The sequence below is a fragment of the Pelophylax lessonae genome (assembly GCF_965119305.1).
Source record: "Pelophylax lessonae genome assembly, chromosome: 4".
Lineage (NCBI taxonomy): Eukaryota > Metazoa > Chordata > Amphibia > Anura > Ranidae > Pelophylax > Pelophylax lessonae.
Genome location: NC_138771.1, coordinates 594,448,041 through 594,465,337, shown reverse-complemented (window position 1 = coordinate 594,465,337; position 17,297 = coordinate 594,448,041). Strand labels below are relative to the sequence as shown.

The window sequence follows — 17,297 nt, the reverse complement described above, 5'->3', positions numbered from 1 at the left end:
TGTGTCTTAAGCCTAAGGAAGTTGCCTTGCATTAACTGGATGTGGTTCTGCCAGTTGGGGGTGTACCTGGCGGCTACGCAGTCATTTAAGTCACTCGCTGTTTGTCCTCATGGATAGACCTTGCAAGGGGCTGGCTGCTTCTGCTATGACCATTTCTAGATGGATCAGACAGACTGTGGTTCAGGCCGATTTTATTAAGAGTCAGGTTTCCCCTTTCCCTGTCAGGGCGCACTCCACTCAGGCGCTTGGTGCCTTTTGGGCCTTCTGTCATCAGGCGTCAGTGGTGCAAGTTTGTGGTATATGTTGAGGCGCTATTACTAAATATTGAAAATTATTATAAAATGATAGTAAATGCAATGATATGGTGTTGAGTGCTAAAAATTTCAAATAAACTGTCTTCAGCGTGCAAATTACAATAAATCAAGTGCATATACGCGCAAATTATGCTATCCAGCTATCAAAATTAGCATGTTATTCCGTTAAGTTATAAAACACTGCAATATTAGTGCAATACATTCCAAAGTGCCTGAGGTAAATATGTAAACTTATTGGATAAATAAAAGTGCAAAGTTAATTTTTCTCCACCAAAACTGGGTGGTGGTCTCCTTATTCCCCCATAAAGTGATCCGTGCTTCCAAAAAAGTGCTGATCTGTGGGCTAATGGTGCTCCTCCTCCACCTTGGTAAGTATTGACCACTTATTAGAATTATTCAGGCCAACAGGACTTGTATAGCGGAATTAATGCCTCCAGGGCTTCCAGGTATGAAGTGTGGATCCGCTGGGTTAAATGAGCCCCATCATATAAGATTCACCCCGTTAGGATGCAATGCTCAGGGAATTAAACACATGGATGTATCATAGTGCAGATATGTTTTAATAGGTAAAGTGCATAATACAATCAAAAAAAATCTGGAACTCGCGTTTAGTAGTGCTTCCAGTAGCACTAACTATGATTGGTATTCTTTTAGAATGGTCAGGAAACTCCGCTCGTAGCGTGTGTTCCACCTGAACCGGTAGTGATGTAACCGGAAGAGATGCCGCTCGTGATTAACCGCAATGCATTTCGCTGTTGGAGCGTCTTCAGGTAGTTAATCTCTGGGCATCAGGTTGTTGTTTTTTATACTTCCTGCTTGATCTGACATACTTTTCAGTGTGACTGTCTCGTTTTTCAATATTACTGTATAGGATGTAAATATTATCCTATACAGTAATATTGGAAACGAGACATATTTAATTAGCCACACTGAAAAGTATGTTAAACCGGTCCATTCCAATACACCCAATACACCCAATCAGAATCAAGCAGGAAGTATCCCTAGTGGGTCAAAATTGTCGCAAGTCTGGAGTTCTAAACGCGATATGGCGGTGCCGAAGCGTTGGATAGACTGTATCCCTTGAAGAGTCTGAGTACATGGGCAGTCCCACCTGTGGTGGACTCTCAGGTCTCCAGGCTTTTTTTTTTTTTTTTTTTTTTTTTGTTTTTTTTTTTGTTTTTTTCTGTGGCTGCTTTGGTTCTTTGGCTGGTGTTCACTAGAGCATGGTGTCCCTGATTTTCCAGACAACCGATTTCGCTATACTGGATATTTCTTCCGGAGGGGTTTCATCAGTTGTCTCCGCTGGTGAACTCCTGATGTGGTCCTGTTGGCCTCTCGTTTCAGCAGGAAGGTGCTTGGGTTTGTGGCATGGTCTTGGGTTTGTGGCATGGTCTTGGGATCCCCTGGCTAATGCCAGAGAGGCACACTGGTGGCTCTTTTTGGGACCAGTATAGCCTGATATAAGTCTTTCCTCTTCTAGAACTTCTGCCAAGACTCCTTTGTAGACTCGCGGCAGAAGGGATTACGACCACCCTGGTGGCTCCTGACTGGCCTCGCTGGTCTTGGTATGCAGATCTGGTACTGTTGGTTGCCAATGTTCCTTGGAGACTTCCTTTTTTAGAAGGATCTGTTGGCTCAAGGACCAATCTTCCATCTTGCCTTACGGTCGCTGACTTTAACAGCTTGGCTGTTGGAAGCCAGGTGCTGAAGGCTAGCAGGTGGTCTGAATCAGTGGTTCCCATGCTGCTGTAAGCTAGTAAATCTACTTCTAGGTACTTTTACTTTTGCGTTTTGAAGAGCGTACTTTGCGGATTTGAATCTCTTGGGGTTCACCTCTGCTCCTTTTTCAGTGACTGAGTTTGACCTTACCCCCCCCCCCCCCCCCCCCCATGAGGTGTAGAGCAGCGTCTGGCCCTGGCCTCGGGTACCACCGAGGGCAAGGTTTGGCCTTGGTGGTTTTCTTTCATTGTCCTTTTGGCTACTTTTTTTTTTTTTTTTTCCCCCACCCCCCCTGTGGTTCGCACCTTTTTGTTGGGTGGGGTTCACCACTTCTCTTCTCCCCACCAGTAGGTCTCCATTGCTGTTTCGGGATCTCAACTTGGTGCTGTCGGTTCTTCGGTAACCTCTGTTGGAAAATAGATTTCTCTGCTTATATGTCCCAGAAGGTAGACTTTTTGGTGGCTTTTTCTTCTGCACATAGGGTGTCTGAGCTGGCAGCTTGTCTTGTCGTTCACCTTACTTGGTGGTTCACGGAGATGTGGTGCATTGGCCCTGCCAGTCATTCCAGTTGTTCCTTCCTAAGGTCGTCTCTGGTTTTCACTTTAAATAAGGCATTGTTAGCTTCCTTGTGTCCTTGCCTAAGCACCCTAAAGAGCTTGCCTTACATTCCTTGAATGTGGCTTGGGCCAGGTAAGTCGATTTTCCAAACGACTTACCTGGCGACTAAGTCGTTTGCAAAATCAGATTCCTTATTTCTCCTTACAGATGGACTGTTAGGGGCTGGCTGCGTCTGCTGTGACCATTTCTAGATGGATAGGCAGATGGTGGTGTAGGCCTATTCCATTAAGGGTCAGGATCCTCCTTCCCTGTTATATGGTTCATTTTACATTGCTGCTTAGTGCCTCTTGGGACTTTCGTCATCAGGCGTCAGTGGTGCAGGTTTGAAAGGCGGCCACATTTTCACAATTTTTTGAATTTGCAGCCAAAAGGAGGCATCCGCAGATGCCAACACATTCAAAATTCAAAGGTTTGCAAGCCGCTGTTGGGAGGAATAATCCTCCTTTTGAGGGTGTACTTTTTTTTTGTTTTGGTCAGGTGAGCTCCTGGTTGGCCAAGTTTAGCCTTTGGAAGTATATATTTCTGTGTTCTTCCCACCCCTCATGACACTGCTTTGGGATGTCCCATGGGTCAAAGATATTGAGCTGACAATGAGCGAAAGGGAAAACTGGAATTTTCTTACCGTAAAATCCTTTTCTCTGATCATTGACACACAGCACCCAGTCCTCTGTGGAGTTGGGTTATGTATTCTTTTGACACTGCTTGTTACAAAACTGAGATCTTGGAGCAGGAAGTGGAAGTAACCACCTGGGACTGCCCCATAGGCGTAGTTAAACAACTTTTGTTAACCCCTTTTTCGACCTAGTGTCCTACTCCTAGGAAGAGCAGCATAACCCACGGGCCAACGAAGATATGGGGCTGTGTCAGTTAACATCAGAGAAGGTTTTTACGGTAAGACCAAAATCCAGGTTTTTGGAAGAGCACAAAAAACGGGGATTAGATCTGTTTATAGATCACTTGCTAGTAATCTGCCAAACATGGTTGTCCATAACTGTGACAGTTCATTTGGATTTTGGGGATCTAAGCTATTTATGGGTGTTGGCTGTCAGACAATAGTGTAACCAGTAGGTGGTATAACTTTATACTGTTGCATGTAGGAATTTGTCAGAACCTCTGTCAGGGGTTTTATTGTCTCCATATCAGAGGATTTGCTTCACTTTCTGGCTACAAATCAAGGGAGAACTCTGTAATCGATAGCAGTAAAACACTGGCTTAATGCTGCAGAATTACCATTGAAACTGATGCGGATATGTTGATCAAATAAAATGACCCTTTTGTGGGTTATTTTTTTTTTCCTAACGGTAATGTTGATATGATGCCATTCTGTAGTTTGCATTTTCATTTTTTTTTTTTTTTTTTTTTTTTTAAGGCGGTAAATCGAGGCAATGGTCTTCTCCCAGAACCGAACATCCTGCAGATCCTCAACAGCCTGGGTTCTGCAGCCACACTGCAACTACTGCTCAACCCCCTACTGCATGGGGCAGCTGGGAACAAGCAAGGTCAGTTCTCTACATATATATTCTCGCTCTAAAAAGAGTGGCATTTATAACTTGTGACCTTTTTTTATAGAGAATTGGTGTTGTATGTATAGGATATTAATTTCTCCTGGGGATCTCAAGAATGCACTTAGTTCTGCACTCTTGACTTTGATTTAGCCGACAGTGGGCTAAAGTCAGCTGATGTCACTCAGCGGGTCCAGGTTCTGCTGGGGTCCCGACTTTAATGTTGTAGTCCAGCCAGATGTCTGAGCAGTAGTGCGCTGCTGAGCCTGAACCAGCCTCTCCTGCCCCCCTCCGTAGCTCAGCACTTCAGTGAGAGGCTGGTTCAGTGAGGCAGAACCGAAAGCCAGTGACTGACAGCCACTTCTCTGTTCTCAGGGAAGACTGAGAGAACTGAGTGATCAATGGTATTTGATCACGGTTTGCAGTCTTCGTGATGGAGAGCAGTTACAGCATTGGTCCGATGCAGCATCCACATAGGGAAGTATGGTTGTTTTGATATGCCACTTTTTTTTTTATTTTTTTTATTTATTTATTTTTTTTTTTTGTAGTAAAGTAGCATTTCTGTCCTATCTAAACTTAAACCTGCTTCCCCCCCCCCACCCTCCACCTAAACCTATTCAAACTGCTCTGTAAAGGAAAGATGTCTAGATTTCAAGTGGCTGTCGGGATCACATGATCTGCTCCCAGCACTGACTTAAAGTGGTTACTAGGGATCGACCACGATATGCACTTTCCCCAATATGTCGGAATCGGCCTCTGAAGTTACCGATATTGCCGATATTTTAGTGACTTCATTGCATATGTTGCACTGCACACGTTCTGCCTTCTAAGACCGCCTCCCACACCTGCGAGGCTCATACGTGGCGTAATTTCACAGTGCGCTGAACACGTCTGCCTTCTAAGACCGCCTCCCACCCCTCAGACAGCCTCATGTGCAGCCAGCTACCCACCCACCACAGGGTGCTGGCCGCCAGCCATCCGCCCACAACGGGGTGTAAGGCCAGCAGGAGAGAAAAAGTAAATGTGTGGTCTGGGACTATTTCTCGTCTCAACCTTCTCCAGGAAAAGCAGCAGTGTGCAACACATGTACAAACAATATAAGCATGGGATCAGTAACTGCAAAAACAAAAATACGTCAAATCTTTGGGCCCATTCAAGAGTTCATCATCAATTGTATCATGCAGCACAGAAAAAACAAAATGAAGATCAATGTGATTTTGAAATTAACTCCTCCACTATCCCGGGCAACAACAGATGTTTCTGGAAAAAAAAACAGGTGTCACTGTCTAGAATAGGATGGGAGATCCCAACTGCTGGACAGAGTAATCAGAGCTGATTGTCGCTGATAACCAGCCATTTACAATAATGTCTGACTCAGGTTTTAAGCGGTTGATGTCCATACTTGAGCCAAGCTACACACTGAAGAGTGAGAAGTATTATTAAACCAAAATGCTTGGAAAGATTCACCAAAAGGTCGTTAACAAAGTAAAGACTATGCTGCAACCAGAGAATGCTGGCAATTCACTGTCATTCACTACTGACTGCTGGTCAGGACAAACAGTCACTTATGATTCTTACATGGCACTTCATTGACAGCGGATGGACAAAAAGGCAATTGGTGTTGAATACAAAAGTGATGCAAGGATCCCACACTGAGAACAGAGAAATGTTTCTAGGCATGCTGGGGAATCAACAGACCGAGTGATGGTTGTGCTACTTCAAGACAGTGGAGCAAACGCGTGGAAAGAAATGAGGCTTGCTGATATGTCGGACTTCAGTGTCATGGCACACAACGCCCTCCAACTTTCAAATGATGGTCTGTTAAGCCAAAGAGCTTTGATATGTTTTGAGAAGCATGACGAGATTAAAAATGTTGTGCTTGCGATTCTTTTGAATCCTCGATACAAGATCCATGCTTTCTCTTCTGATGTATTGGCTAAGGCAAAACAATGGCTGACAGAAGATTTAACAGGAGGTTCCTGCAGAAAAGACATGTCCAGAACACCCTTTTTATAATCTGAAAGGGCTGCATGCTGCAAAACCGAAAAATGTCCAAAGATCGTCTTCATCGTGGTCGAATTGATCAGGACATTTTCAGTGTTTTTTTTCTTGGGGCCTCATGCGGAGGATTCAATTTCTTCTGAATCTGCAATGAGCCTGGATGATAATCTCTATTTGAAGGAACCAGTAATTGACACGATACAAAAGACTTGCTTCCCATGCTGGAAGATACCTCTCTGCTCCTGTCATCCCCTCATGAAGTGGCAGCATTGTATGAACAAGAAGCAGTTTAACAGGTGACCATGGACATGCTGAAATGTTCTGCTTTCTGCAGTATAATCTACTTAACTGGGAGTATTAAAGTGTAGTAGTAGTAGTAGTGTCCACTCCAATCCACTGTCTAGCTTTTGTCTAGCAGTATTGCACTGACTGCACTGCAGTAGTGATTTAAAATTATTGCAGTGAGTGCACTACTGCAGCAGTTTATTATGCATTAATGCACATTCAGATGTGAAACTGATGTCCCTGCCAGTGAAGTTTTACTATCAGTTTTCATGCAGTTAAGGTGTGAAGAATGAGCCCTTGATGTTAAAAAATTTTAATAAAAAAAGATAAACATGTTCAGTAACAGATTTGTGTTTTTTATTTTGCAAAATTTTTAAATGTATAAAAATATAGGCCGATACCGATATGCGATCGCCAAAATATCGGCAACAAAAACCGATATCGGTCGATCACTAGTTATAACCCTAAAAGTGCTTGTGCGGTCTAATCTGCCCCTTTTTTATTTAAGCTGTAAAAAACCTAGCTGATCCCACCTGTTCTGTGTTGTTCAGCCCCCCCGTGCTGACCATGGTAATCATGGCTACTGATCCCCCCCCCAAAAACACCATGGTCCATTTACGTGCCTGTCATCCCACTGCTCTCTGGGTGCTTTTGGGAGTCCCCTTCTTGCTGCTTTTAGTAGCTCGCAGAAAAGTTAAATGAAGATCCCTGTCAGACCCTTTTTTATCATGCTAAAACACTGTGTACATGTTGGTGTAAAACGATGCCTATAATCACCTTATCTCGGATCTCTTCAGGCCGGTCATGTGACCTCTGGCCACTCTCCTCCCCATCTAAGGGCTGCAGCGGGAGGGGCTAATAAGCCCTAAGATCAGAGGAAGAGAGCGGCCAGGGGAGTAATTAACGGCATAGTTTTACACTAACTTATACAGTGTGTTATGGCATAAAGAGGGGCTGCCCCTAATTTTTTTTTTTTTTTTCTGATTCACTTCACTCCGCATGGCTTTTTCAGCCTCGTGCCCAAACCATGCACTTTAAAAAAAAACAAAAAACAAAAGGAGCCCTCATTTATCTGTAGCCATTGACATTGTGGAGATATGTCTTCAAAAGTTCCAACAGAGGCACTGAAGTGTGTGTGTGTGTGTGTGTGTGTGTGTGTGTGTGTGTGTGTATTCGCTCATCATGGGGTGCGGGGATGCCTTCATATCTGTAACTTTCCTTGGACCATGTGGGCAGCAGTATTTGGTGACTTAGCTGACAGTGCTTCACAGATCCAGGACAGTGATCCCCCCTGAGGGCAGGGCTGTCTTTAAGGCAGGGCAAAAGGGGCATTTACCCAGGGCCCAGTCATTGTTGTGGGACCCAAAGCAGCTGCCCTTAGTTGCCCCTATGGCACGTGCTCAATCATGACATTTAGAGGGTAACACCCCCTCCCCCTTCCCATCAAGGGTGCCAAGCCGCGTGCAGCACAATTCTGAATAGTGTGGAGGAGAGGGCGGGCACCACAGCACACTATATTGCTCCCACTGCCCTTCTTACCATGCCCATCCGTGCCATAACAGTCTACACTGGCAGCTCCCTCTGTATCGCACTACTCTTCTAACCACGCCCACCCATGCCACCACGGCGTACACTGGCCAAGAAAATGTTTGCTCGGGGTCCAATTAATAAAGATGGCCCTGCCTGAAGGCGTAGTTGAGTCCCTGAAGGCCTTCTGAGTGGGCCTACTGTGAGGTGCAGATGAGCCTACTGCCTCTGTGACCTGAACTTTGAGTGCTTCAGTGGCATGCTATAAAGTGTGGCAGCAGTTTCTTGGTGGAGTGTGATGAGCTGTACTGCCCCCATGGAGCAATATACCTCTAAAGTGGTCCTTTAAAGGAGGGGAGTCGGGCTGTGATGTCGCCACTCGTGCCATTTTCAATTTTCCCAGATTGTCGGATTGCAAATGGGCAGGAGATCCTGCTGACCATACACCACAGCTGTAACCTCCGCCTGGCTGTTGCTCCAACATAGAGGTCAGCTCCATCCACCAATGCTCCCCTCTGCAAGTGTTCATGGACTTTTTGGTGGAGGTCACTTTCCACAAACTGTCTTGGCTGGAATATACTTCTCTCAGCTGGGTGGTTTCTCTGATATTGGGGTTACAGGACTATTGATGAATGGCTTTGCAGCATGCTGTCCAGAGGTTACAAGCTGGAGATTTGCTGACTATTATTTTTAGTGTGGTGCATTTCTCCCCCCTTCTATACTGTGGTTGGTTCTGGATTTGTTGAGGACCAGGGTATGCCCAGTGGGGTACCTGGACAACATGATCAGATCTTTGCATCAAATGTTTTTTAGATGGTGCAGGATGTGGTTAAGTATGTTGAATAATATACTTTCCGAAGTCAGCCTTGGTTTTGATGCTGGAGTATTTGGGCTTATCCTAGACATGGCAAAGGTACCGCTCCCATTGGAGTGCCTATCACCATACTTTTTAGGTGGCATTTGAGGTTGCTGCCGATTCTCAATTTGTGTCTGAAGGTACTGGGGAAGGTGGTGGCTGTGTGCAATGTAACTCCACAGGCCCAGTGTCACTCCTTGAATTATAACCTATCCTGTTGGTGTGGGATAAACCTTAACAGTCCTTGGATTTGCCCATGCACCTGACGCCAAGGCCAGGTTGGCTCTAGAAGGATATATTTCACAGGTGCTGGATTTTTATTTTTCTGGACTTCAGAGGTTTTGACGAAGCATGTCTGCTTACTGGGCTGTGAAGATGTTCTGAAGAACCGAATGAGTTCAGGGAATATGGTCGTCAGAGAAACAGCGTTTGGCAGTAAAACCTGTAACTGGTGATTCACATGGCTCTCACATTGTTCTGCCTGTCTTCAGGGTTTTTTCAGCAGTGTGCAATCAGGACAATACCAGGGTGTTAATCTAAGTTAATCGTACCATGAGGAACATGAAGTTTCAGTGGCGGCTGGTGCTCAAAATTTTTTTTTGGGGGGGGGGGGGGGGCGCAAACAGAAAAATGAGTGCCGTAGCGTGCCGAGAGACCAGCACTTGCCTGATCCAGCGGCGGCTTCTCAGTCCTGCACGTCTCCCGAGTCCTTCTCGGCCAATGGCAAACGTTTGCCTTTCGGCCAATCAGGAAACGTGTCTCGGACCCGCTTCCTGATTGGCCAGGAGGAGGATCCGTGTGACGATAGCGAATTTTCATTCGCTATTGTCGCACAATGGGTGGGCTCGGGGTGCACTGCTCTGCGCCCCGGGTCCACCCTTTTCTGAAGCCTATTAGAGCCTCTGGCTCTAATCACGTGCTTCAGGGGAAAAAAAACCCTATTGAACTCCATGCGTCCGGCGCCCCCAACACACCGGTCGCCACTGCTAAGTTTCCTGCTTAAGATCATGTCCTGAGAACTGTTCCAGGTCTCTACACGTGCACATTCCTGTATGAAAGTGATAGGTGGACTTTCAGCCGTCAATGGCTAACTTTTTTTTTTTTTTTTCTTTTTTGGCCTACCTGCGCTGGGGGATCCTGGATGTCGATTTCTCTGGTTTGCAGATTTAACAAGCTGAACGGGTTTTTTCAGGTCTAGGGATCCTTAAGCATTTGTGGTGGGATGCCTGGCGACTCCTGGAATCGCTTTCCTTCACAAGAAGGTGGACCTTGTTCCCCCCCTTATTGCTGCCTATCCTTCATGTTCAGTGCTTTTGGCACCTCCCTAGTAGTCCTAATATGAAGACACTGTCCTGTGATGTAGGATTTAAGAAATGTAATCTTTTTTTTTTTTTTTTCCTTGACATGTTTTTATTTTAGTTTCTGCCTTCCCACGGTTTTAAATTGATCTCCTCCTTTTTGTACCCTTTTCCAGGACTTCTAGGTGCAGCTCCTGTGATGTCTCTTCTGGCCAATCCTGCTCTTTCTACCGCTCTCCTGCAGCTGGTACTGCAGGCACAAAGCCCAACACAGGTATAGTCCTATAACTTTAAAAAAAATGTATCAATATTGACTTAATCAGTATGTTGCCTTCTGTTAAAAAGGTAGGAATCATTTTGGTTCTACCTGGTATGGAATAGAAGAAATTTTGAAGTATCAAAAGTAGACCTATAACTTTGTACTTCATAGTGAAAATCGAACCAGAACAGCTATTTTAAGAGTGTAACTGTATAGTGTTTTACCCACTTGGCATCAGTTCAATAATTTATATATTTTTCTTTTCACATGTATTTTTTAAAATCTATCTTATTACAAGTAAATTACTTGGAACCCTCAAACATAAATTTCTGAATGCAGGGATCCTGAATAAAATTGTGGCCTTTGCAGTTTCCTGCACAGTATTTGCACAGCTATTTCTCAAATGCATATTTTAAGGAAACTCAAACCATTTTTTTTAGTGCTCAAACTCCATATAATTTTTTGGTAAACCTAAAATGGGCTGTGTCTGGTAAAGATGCCAACGTGTGCATTACCACTAAAAAGGTTTGTTAAATTCCAAAATAATACATACTCCCAAACATTTGTAGATGGCACACATGATCGGACAAAAGATCTCCACGGTGCTGGTGTCAGCAGGAATCTGCTATGGCTGACTCGTTTCGCGGGCGAACCCTCTTCCTCAGAGCCAAACAGTGCTACAGTATTTGTATTTTAACAAACCTTTTAGTGATAATGCACAAGGTTGGTTCGCCCATCTCTTGGGTTTTTTTTTTTTTGTTTTTGGATACTCTTGGTTCTGAGGGGACAGCAAGACCACAACTGATGCCAACAAAGACCATTGAACATTATTTTTTTTTCCTTCAGCACACACCACTTGAGCGCAAGAGTTTTTTAGATTTAAAGATGACAAATATGCCAAGACCAAAAACCATATGCACCATTGAAATGGTAAAGAAAAAATACAGTATATATATTTTTCATAGGTGGTGCTTTTAAAAGTCTTTGCAGGTTAACAATTTTATGCACACGATAAATAGGCCTTTTTTCTTTTTTTTTTTTTTTTTTTTTTTTTTAGCCCCCTATGGGATTACATTGTCAGGTGATGGGTGATCTTTATGGAGATATCGGAGATCTAATGGATACCTCCTTGCCCTCCACTGCAACAAATCCAAGCACATATCATGCTTGATTAGCGGCTTCCCCACCTACAATATTGGGGGAATGATGGCTCTGAAACCTGGATCTTATCCTCCTTTCTTTTGGGCTTAGTCATAGAGATGAGAGAACCAACTATTAAGGAGTTTTATTATTGTCTGACTCTCCAAAGGAATGCTCAGATCTATTTAGCTGAGGGGCCAATCACCGGCTAAAAAAGATACCAAGTTCATGGCTGCAGACATGAATTTGTTTTAACCACTTAAAGTTCAGGATGGTTATTTTCATGTTTGCAAGTTTGCCATGGCTCTATGTTCTTGTAATCCATTGTCTATCATAAGTTTATATGCATAAAGTGTGTGGGGTGTGTGTTTTTTTTTTTTTTTTTTTTTTTTTTTTTCTGGCTCCATTCTTTTCTTGGTAATGGTTTTGTTACTCTTTTATAGGTGTCACAACCTGACATGGGTTTGCCTCAAGTCTTGTTTCTATTTTATAATATGTATTTGACTTTCTCGCAGAAGCCTGGAATTCTGGGTGATACCCCCCTTGCCACATTATATGGAGCTCTGGGCCTATCATCCCAGCTCACTCCTCCAGGAAAACCTCTTATACCAGATCTAGGAATTGGTAAGTTTTTGCTATAAATGTGTTTCTGGTGATGGAAGTGATTTGGTTACAAGTAGTAAGAAATGCAATTTAAGGTCTCAGTAATATTTAGTAGATGCGAATTTTAAGCCAGCAGGCAGCTATGTGTGCCTGCCAAGAGATCTTTAGACTTCTAAAGTCACAGCACTTTCCACTGCAGTTGAATTCCTCTTTTTACTTCCTGGAATAGATATATGGGCACCCTCAAAAGGAGCAGTGGGTAACACCCCACAGCCCTCAGGAGACCTGAGGCTAGGAGATGTTTGAAAACTGTAGAAGGGACTTTGCTGCAGGACTACTCAAATGTCCCAGCATGCATCACCTATAAAGTGAAATCCTGTTGGTGCTAAACTAAAGGCACAAACATTTTCACTTAATTTATACTAAGGATATAAATCCACGTATGCCCCAAATGCCTTTGCAAACGCTGCTGATTTTACAATGGTGACATCACTATACTGTACATATCCTGAGCAGAGCTGTGGGAGGGGTCCAGAAGGCTCCACCTACTACAAGCTGACTGCAGGAAAATTACAGGAGGGGGTGGAGACAAGACCAGTCACCTTGCACAAAGGGGCAGAGCAGCAGTGACTGGTCTTTATTACAGGAAGATTTTGCACAGAAACTTTTACACTGGATTACTGCACAGATCTGGAAGGGATACGAAAAGCACACAAAGATTCAGGGAGGAATGCGCATGCCTCTTGTCTTTTGACAATTTTTGCTTATCCGGGAGTTCCACTTTTAAAGAGACTGTCCTCTCAGATATCTGAAATGCATGCATGTAAGCCTGGTGTCCATTCTGTTAAACTACTCCTATGACCTAGGCATACCTGCCAGGTACTCAGACTTTTCCACACAATGTTGTAGTTCACTTGTTAACCCTGGTCTTGATCATGATCCAGCCAGTGATTGGATGGTGAAGAGCAGCAGCGTGCTGAGCTCACGTGTCTTTTTGTTCATGAGGTTTTCGATCGCTTTTTTTATTTTGTATGCATATTACAAAGAGCATCAACTGCCTGTTAGTCATTCCAGGCTCTAAATGTGACCTTTGGTCAGCCATGCATGCGCATGATTCACAGTTTTGTCATCTTAGCCTCTATCAGGGGTGCATGTTACAGACCATACGGAAGCACCACTGTTGTCACTGCCTAACAGTGATCTTTTTTTATTGTAGGATCACTGTATTTTAGTGAAGACTACAAAAAACCCTTGACTTTGTCTAAACTTGTGGTTGAGTATAAGTATGCTTTAAACAAATGGGCCTTTTGACGATGTACCTTCTCAATTTTTAAAATGTGTGAATTTTTTGAGCCTATAAAGCATATTGCGGGTGTAATGTTGGGCACCAGCAGGCAGTTACTGAATGACGGCATGATCAGTCTACTACCTGGAGCACTCATCAGTGCCCTGGTAGGTCATTGCAAGCTACAAGATGTCGGCTGCAAAGGAGGACTGGACTTGTAGTTTGTTGATTCACAGAACTGAATGAATGTGTTTGGAGCTCCGCTCTTCCGTGTGTTTTTTGTTTGGGGAGAAGATCCCCTGACATTGTCACAGCAGGCGGATGCTGAAACATGTTCTACCCTAAATATGGTTGAACTTAAAGTGGAACTGAAATCTGGGGTGGTTTTGGATCTCCCCTAGTCATGTATTCTCTTGTCTATTCCTATAATAGTCAAAGCTCTGAGGTTTATTGTAAGGATATAATAACAATGCTAGCTATAAAAATACACACTGCTTAAATTAAGCAAGGATCTAGTTTATTATGAAAGTCGAAATGCTACATAACTCTAAAAGAATATTACAGCGCATATAGAACAAAACAAGAACAGATGATACTTTACATATGGTCGTCCTCCGTATTCTGTATCTCTCCTGGACTCAATGGGAAGGAAGAGGGCAAAGGGAAATCACCAGCTGCCCACTACTTTTAGGGCTCACTCAGACACCAACCTCACACCCACTGCCCGCTTGTCGAATAAAAATCCTAAGGAGGCCGTCCTTAACAGGAAATCTCGTATCCTTCCAGGAAGCGCGTTCTAGTCTCCAATAGGTGCACCAGTCGTCCATGAATCCAGTTTTTGACCTGGGTCATCTCAGTAACCGCTGGATTTTGATGTTGGTGTAACCTCCCCGGGAGGTCTTATCTGACGCTCCTCTACCCCCATACCTCACAAACAGAGGCCTATGCATTAACATCCTGTTTGGATTTGAATTCCCATTTATGACTCTTATGACTCCTTGTCCCAAATAACCTGCCGGGGAAAACTTGCTCTGCTGGAATTCCAGCCCAGGTGTAATCTGTTTCAACCTTCCAGAAACATCTAATATTAAAACATAAAAGTTTTTTTTTTTTTTTTTTGTTTTGACAGCCTCTATTGAACAGTCCATACATTTCTGACCTTAGATGTGTTGTGCTTTCCAACATGTGGCACTTTGTCACCACCATTTTTGCGCATCCGCTTCCATGGCACCATTTCGGGTGTTCTCCTTTTGGTATCTTCAGGATGGGGTGCACTACAGGCAAGGGGTGTCTATTCACTCTCCATGCACTCAGAGCCACATATCAACCAGCTTTCAGATACAGAACCTTGTGGAGGGCCTTACTCATCCATATCCCTAACTTTACACGTACGTCCATTTATAATAGCACACAAATCACATTATACATGATTTATATAGCGCCAACAGTTTGCGCAGCGCTTTACAATTTGAGGGAAGACACTACAGTTACAATACAATTCAATACAGGAGGTAATAGAGGGCCCTGCTCGTTAGAGCTTACAATCTAGAAGGGGGGAATCAAGTGAAACAAAAGGCAATATTGCCATAATATATACATATATGTGACCCACCAAACTAAGTATCATACTCCCAACCTCCTTTAACCCCTCATTGTGTATACAGGGTTGCGATTAGGCAGGTTTGCTCAGTATAGCCCTTTGTACTGCAATTTTGGCATGTCAGAGGTTCTTCAAGACTTCTAATTGGCAGCAAAGCTTCTAACTTGTACGAAGAGACCTTGCCATCAATTTGTCCCTCAACTTTCACAAATTGTGTGACCTTCCTATATAAATGTTGGGTCCAACACATACCAACTTGAACCAGTGACGAAAAAAAAATTAGCAATACTACAACAGGATGTATCAAATAATTCTAAATACTGTTGGCCTTACTGGAATGTCCAAATATTTCCTCCCACCAATACCCTTTAGCTTCATTTGCCAGTTGATGCACTACCTCCTTTGTTCTATTCTGATCATGATCATGGTAGATGACTATAGTAGCATTAGTAGGGAGGGAATTGGCGCTGCGTAAGTATGTCCACAATGTGTAAACAATAAATGAGATATTTAAATGTCAGATGTACAAAGATGCTACAGTGCAATAAATAACAATGGTCAATGCAAACATATAAATATAGAGTGCCAAGGTGCAATAGGTGCTAAGGTGAGTTGTGCGGCAACTGTAATAAATACGATCATCGAGTATTATAAGTGTTGGAAGATCCAGACTGTAGAGAGGAAAAAGGGCTCATGGTGAAGTATTGCTTCAAACTAATACTTTTATTAAGGTAATAGACACTATTTTCACTTCTCATATGCGAGTACAAGACCACAACTTCCTAGTTCGCGTTAGACTTCCGGAAGGCGATGCCAGCCGCCGGATGTGTGTTACAATCAAAGCGAAAATGACATGGTGACTCTCTACGCCGCAGCATTGGCTTCTGCTGCTGTCAATCAAATGTGAGGAGGAAGGGGCGAGGGGGTGTCTTGGCTTCACTGTGTCTATGGAGCATGGCTCCATAGACGCACAGTTTGGGAGCACGCCGCTCGCTATGAGCAAATACAAAGAGGAGTCAGGATTGCTGGCGGGGGATCCTAGAAGAGGGTCGTAGCTGCGGTGTTCAAAACAATTGCACAGAGCAAATTGAGTATTGTAATGGAACCAGTAATTGTGTCCGCCGTATAAGCTTCCCTTGCCTGGTACCAGCAAGATCCAAGATCCCTTAGCCCACCCAGTCACTTGTCGAGACATCTGTGTAGAGTGGTAAGAAGCAGAAGACTGTTTTTGCAGGCACAAAGAGATATACACTCTGGGACAATTCCCCCCCCCCCTCCCCCAGCTAATCCACATACAGAATAGGTTTATCCCAAGGCAGACAAACAATAGAACAATGGGGTACAGGCACTTGACAATAACAAATCCCACCTCAAACTATCTAGCTATGGTCTGAGATGCTTCTACAATATTCTTTCAACACAAACCACACATAGAAACCAAGATAACAGGGGTATAACTAAATGCTGAGTCCGGTGTGGTTGTACAGCGAGTCTGATTAGTGCAGGTGACCAGTCCCACATAGTGAATACTTGTGATAAATCCCACACCAAAAAGAATCTAATTCGCTCACCAGATGGCATGGACCCAAGGTACCTTACAGCAATTGGGTCATGCAGGCTGAAAGTGATGATCTCCTTGGAACAGATGGCAGAGGCTTCCACAAATTCTCCTCCAAATGGTGGATATAGGAAGGTCACTCAAGGATGGTACACGTATGGATATCTGGAAATCCCCACTCAGAAAGGTGTATGTGGGATAAAGTAAGTGCATTGCTTTCTTTGCTTTAATAAACCATTTAAACGGTATCGCGCTATGGTGTCTTTTCGATTTATCCCACATACACCTTTCTGAGTGGGGATTTCCAGATATCCATACGTGTACCATCCTTGAGGGACCTTCCTATATCCACCATTTGGAGGAGAATTTGTGGAAGCCTCTGCCATCTGTTCCAAGGAGATCATCACTTTCAGCCTGCATGACCCAATTGCTGTAAGGTACTTTGAGTCCATGCCATTTGGTGAGCGAATTATATTCTTTTTGGTGTGGGATTTATCACAAGTATTCACTCTTCTATGTGGGACTGGTCACCTTCCCTTTTTTTGGTTAACTTTGAATATTGGACTTTATTTTTGCATTTTAGTGTGTATCCCACTGTACTCTAACATTTGAGCGCTGCACAATTTAGGTTTATACTTGGTTGCCATCACAGTCTGTTGGAGTGTCAGCAGCTATTTGTTCACTATTTTTGTTAGCGCAGTATTTTTTACCACAATTTTGATTAGTGCAGAC

General features: G+C 43.7%; 1 protein-coding gene across 1 annotated transcript in view; it reads left to right on the top strand.

The window, feature by feature from the left end:
- RAVER1 (ribonucleoprotein, PTB binding 1) overlaps positions 1-17,297 on the top strand; it is a 63,193-nt gene that overhangs the window by 22,843 nt on the left and 23,053 nt on the right. Inside the window, exons 5-7 of the mRNA XM_082254140.1 lie at positions 4,021-4,150; positions 10,297-10,394; positions 12,035-12,143. Of these exons, the coding sequence (XP_082110266.1) occupies positions 4,021-4,150; positions 10,297-10,394; positions 12,035-12,143 (337 nt within the window). The remainder of the gene's footprint in view (positions 1-4,020; positions 4,151-10,296; positions 10,395-12,034; positions 12,144-17,297) is intronic.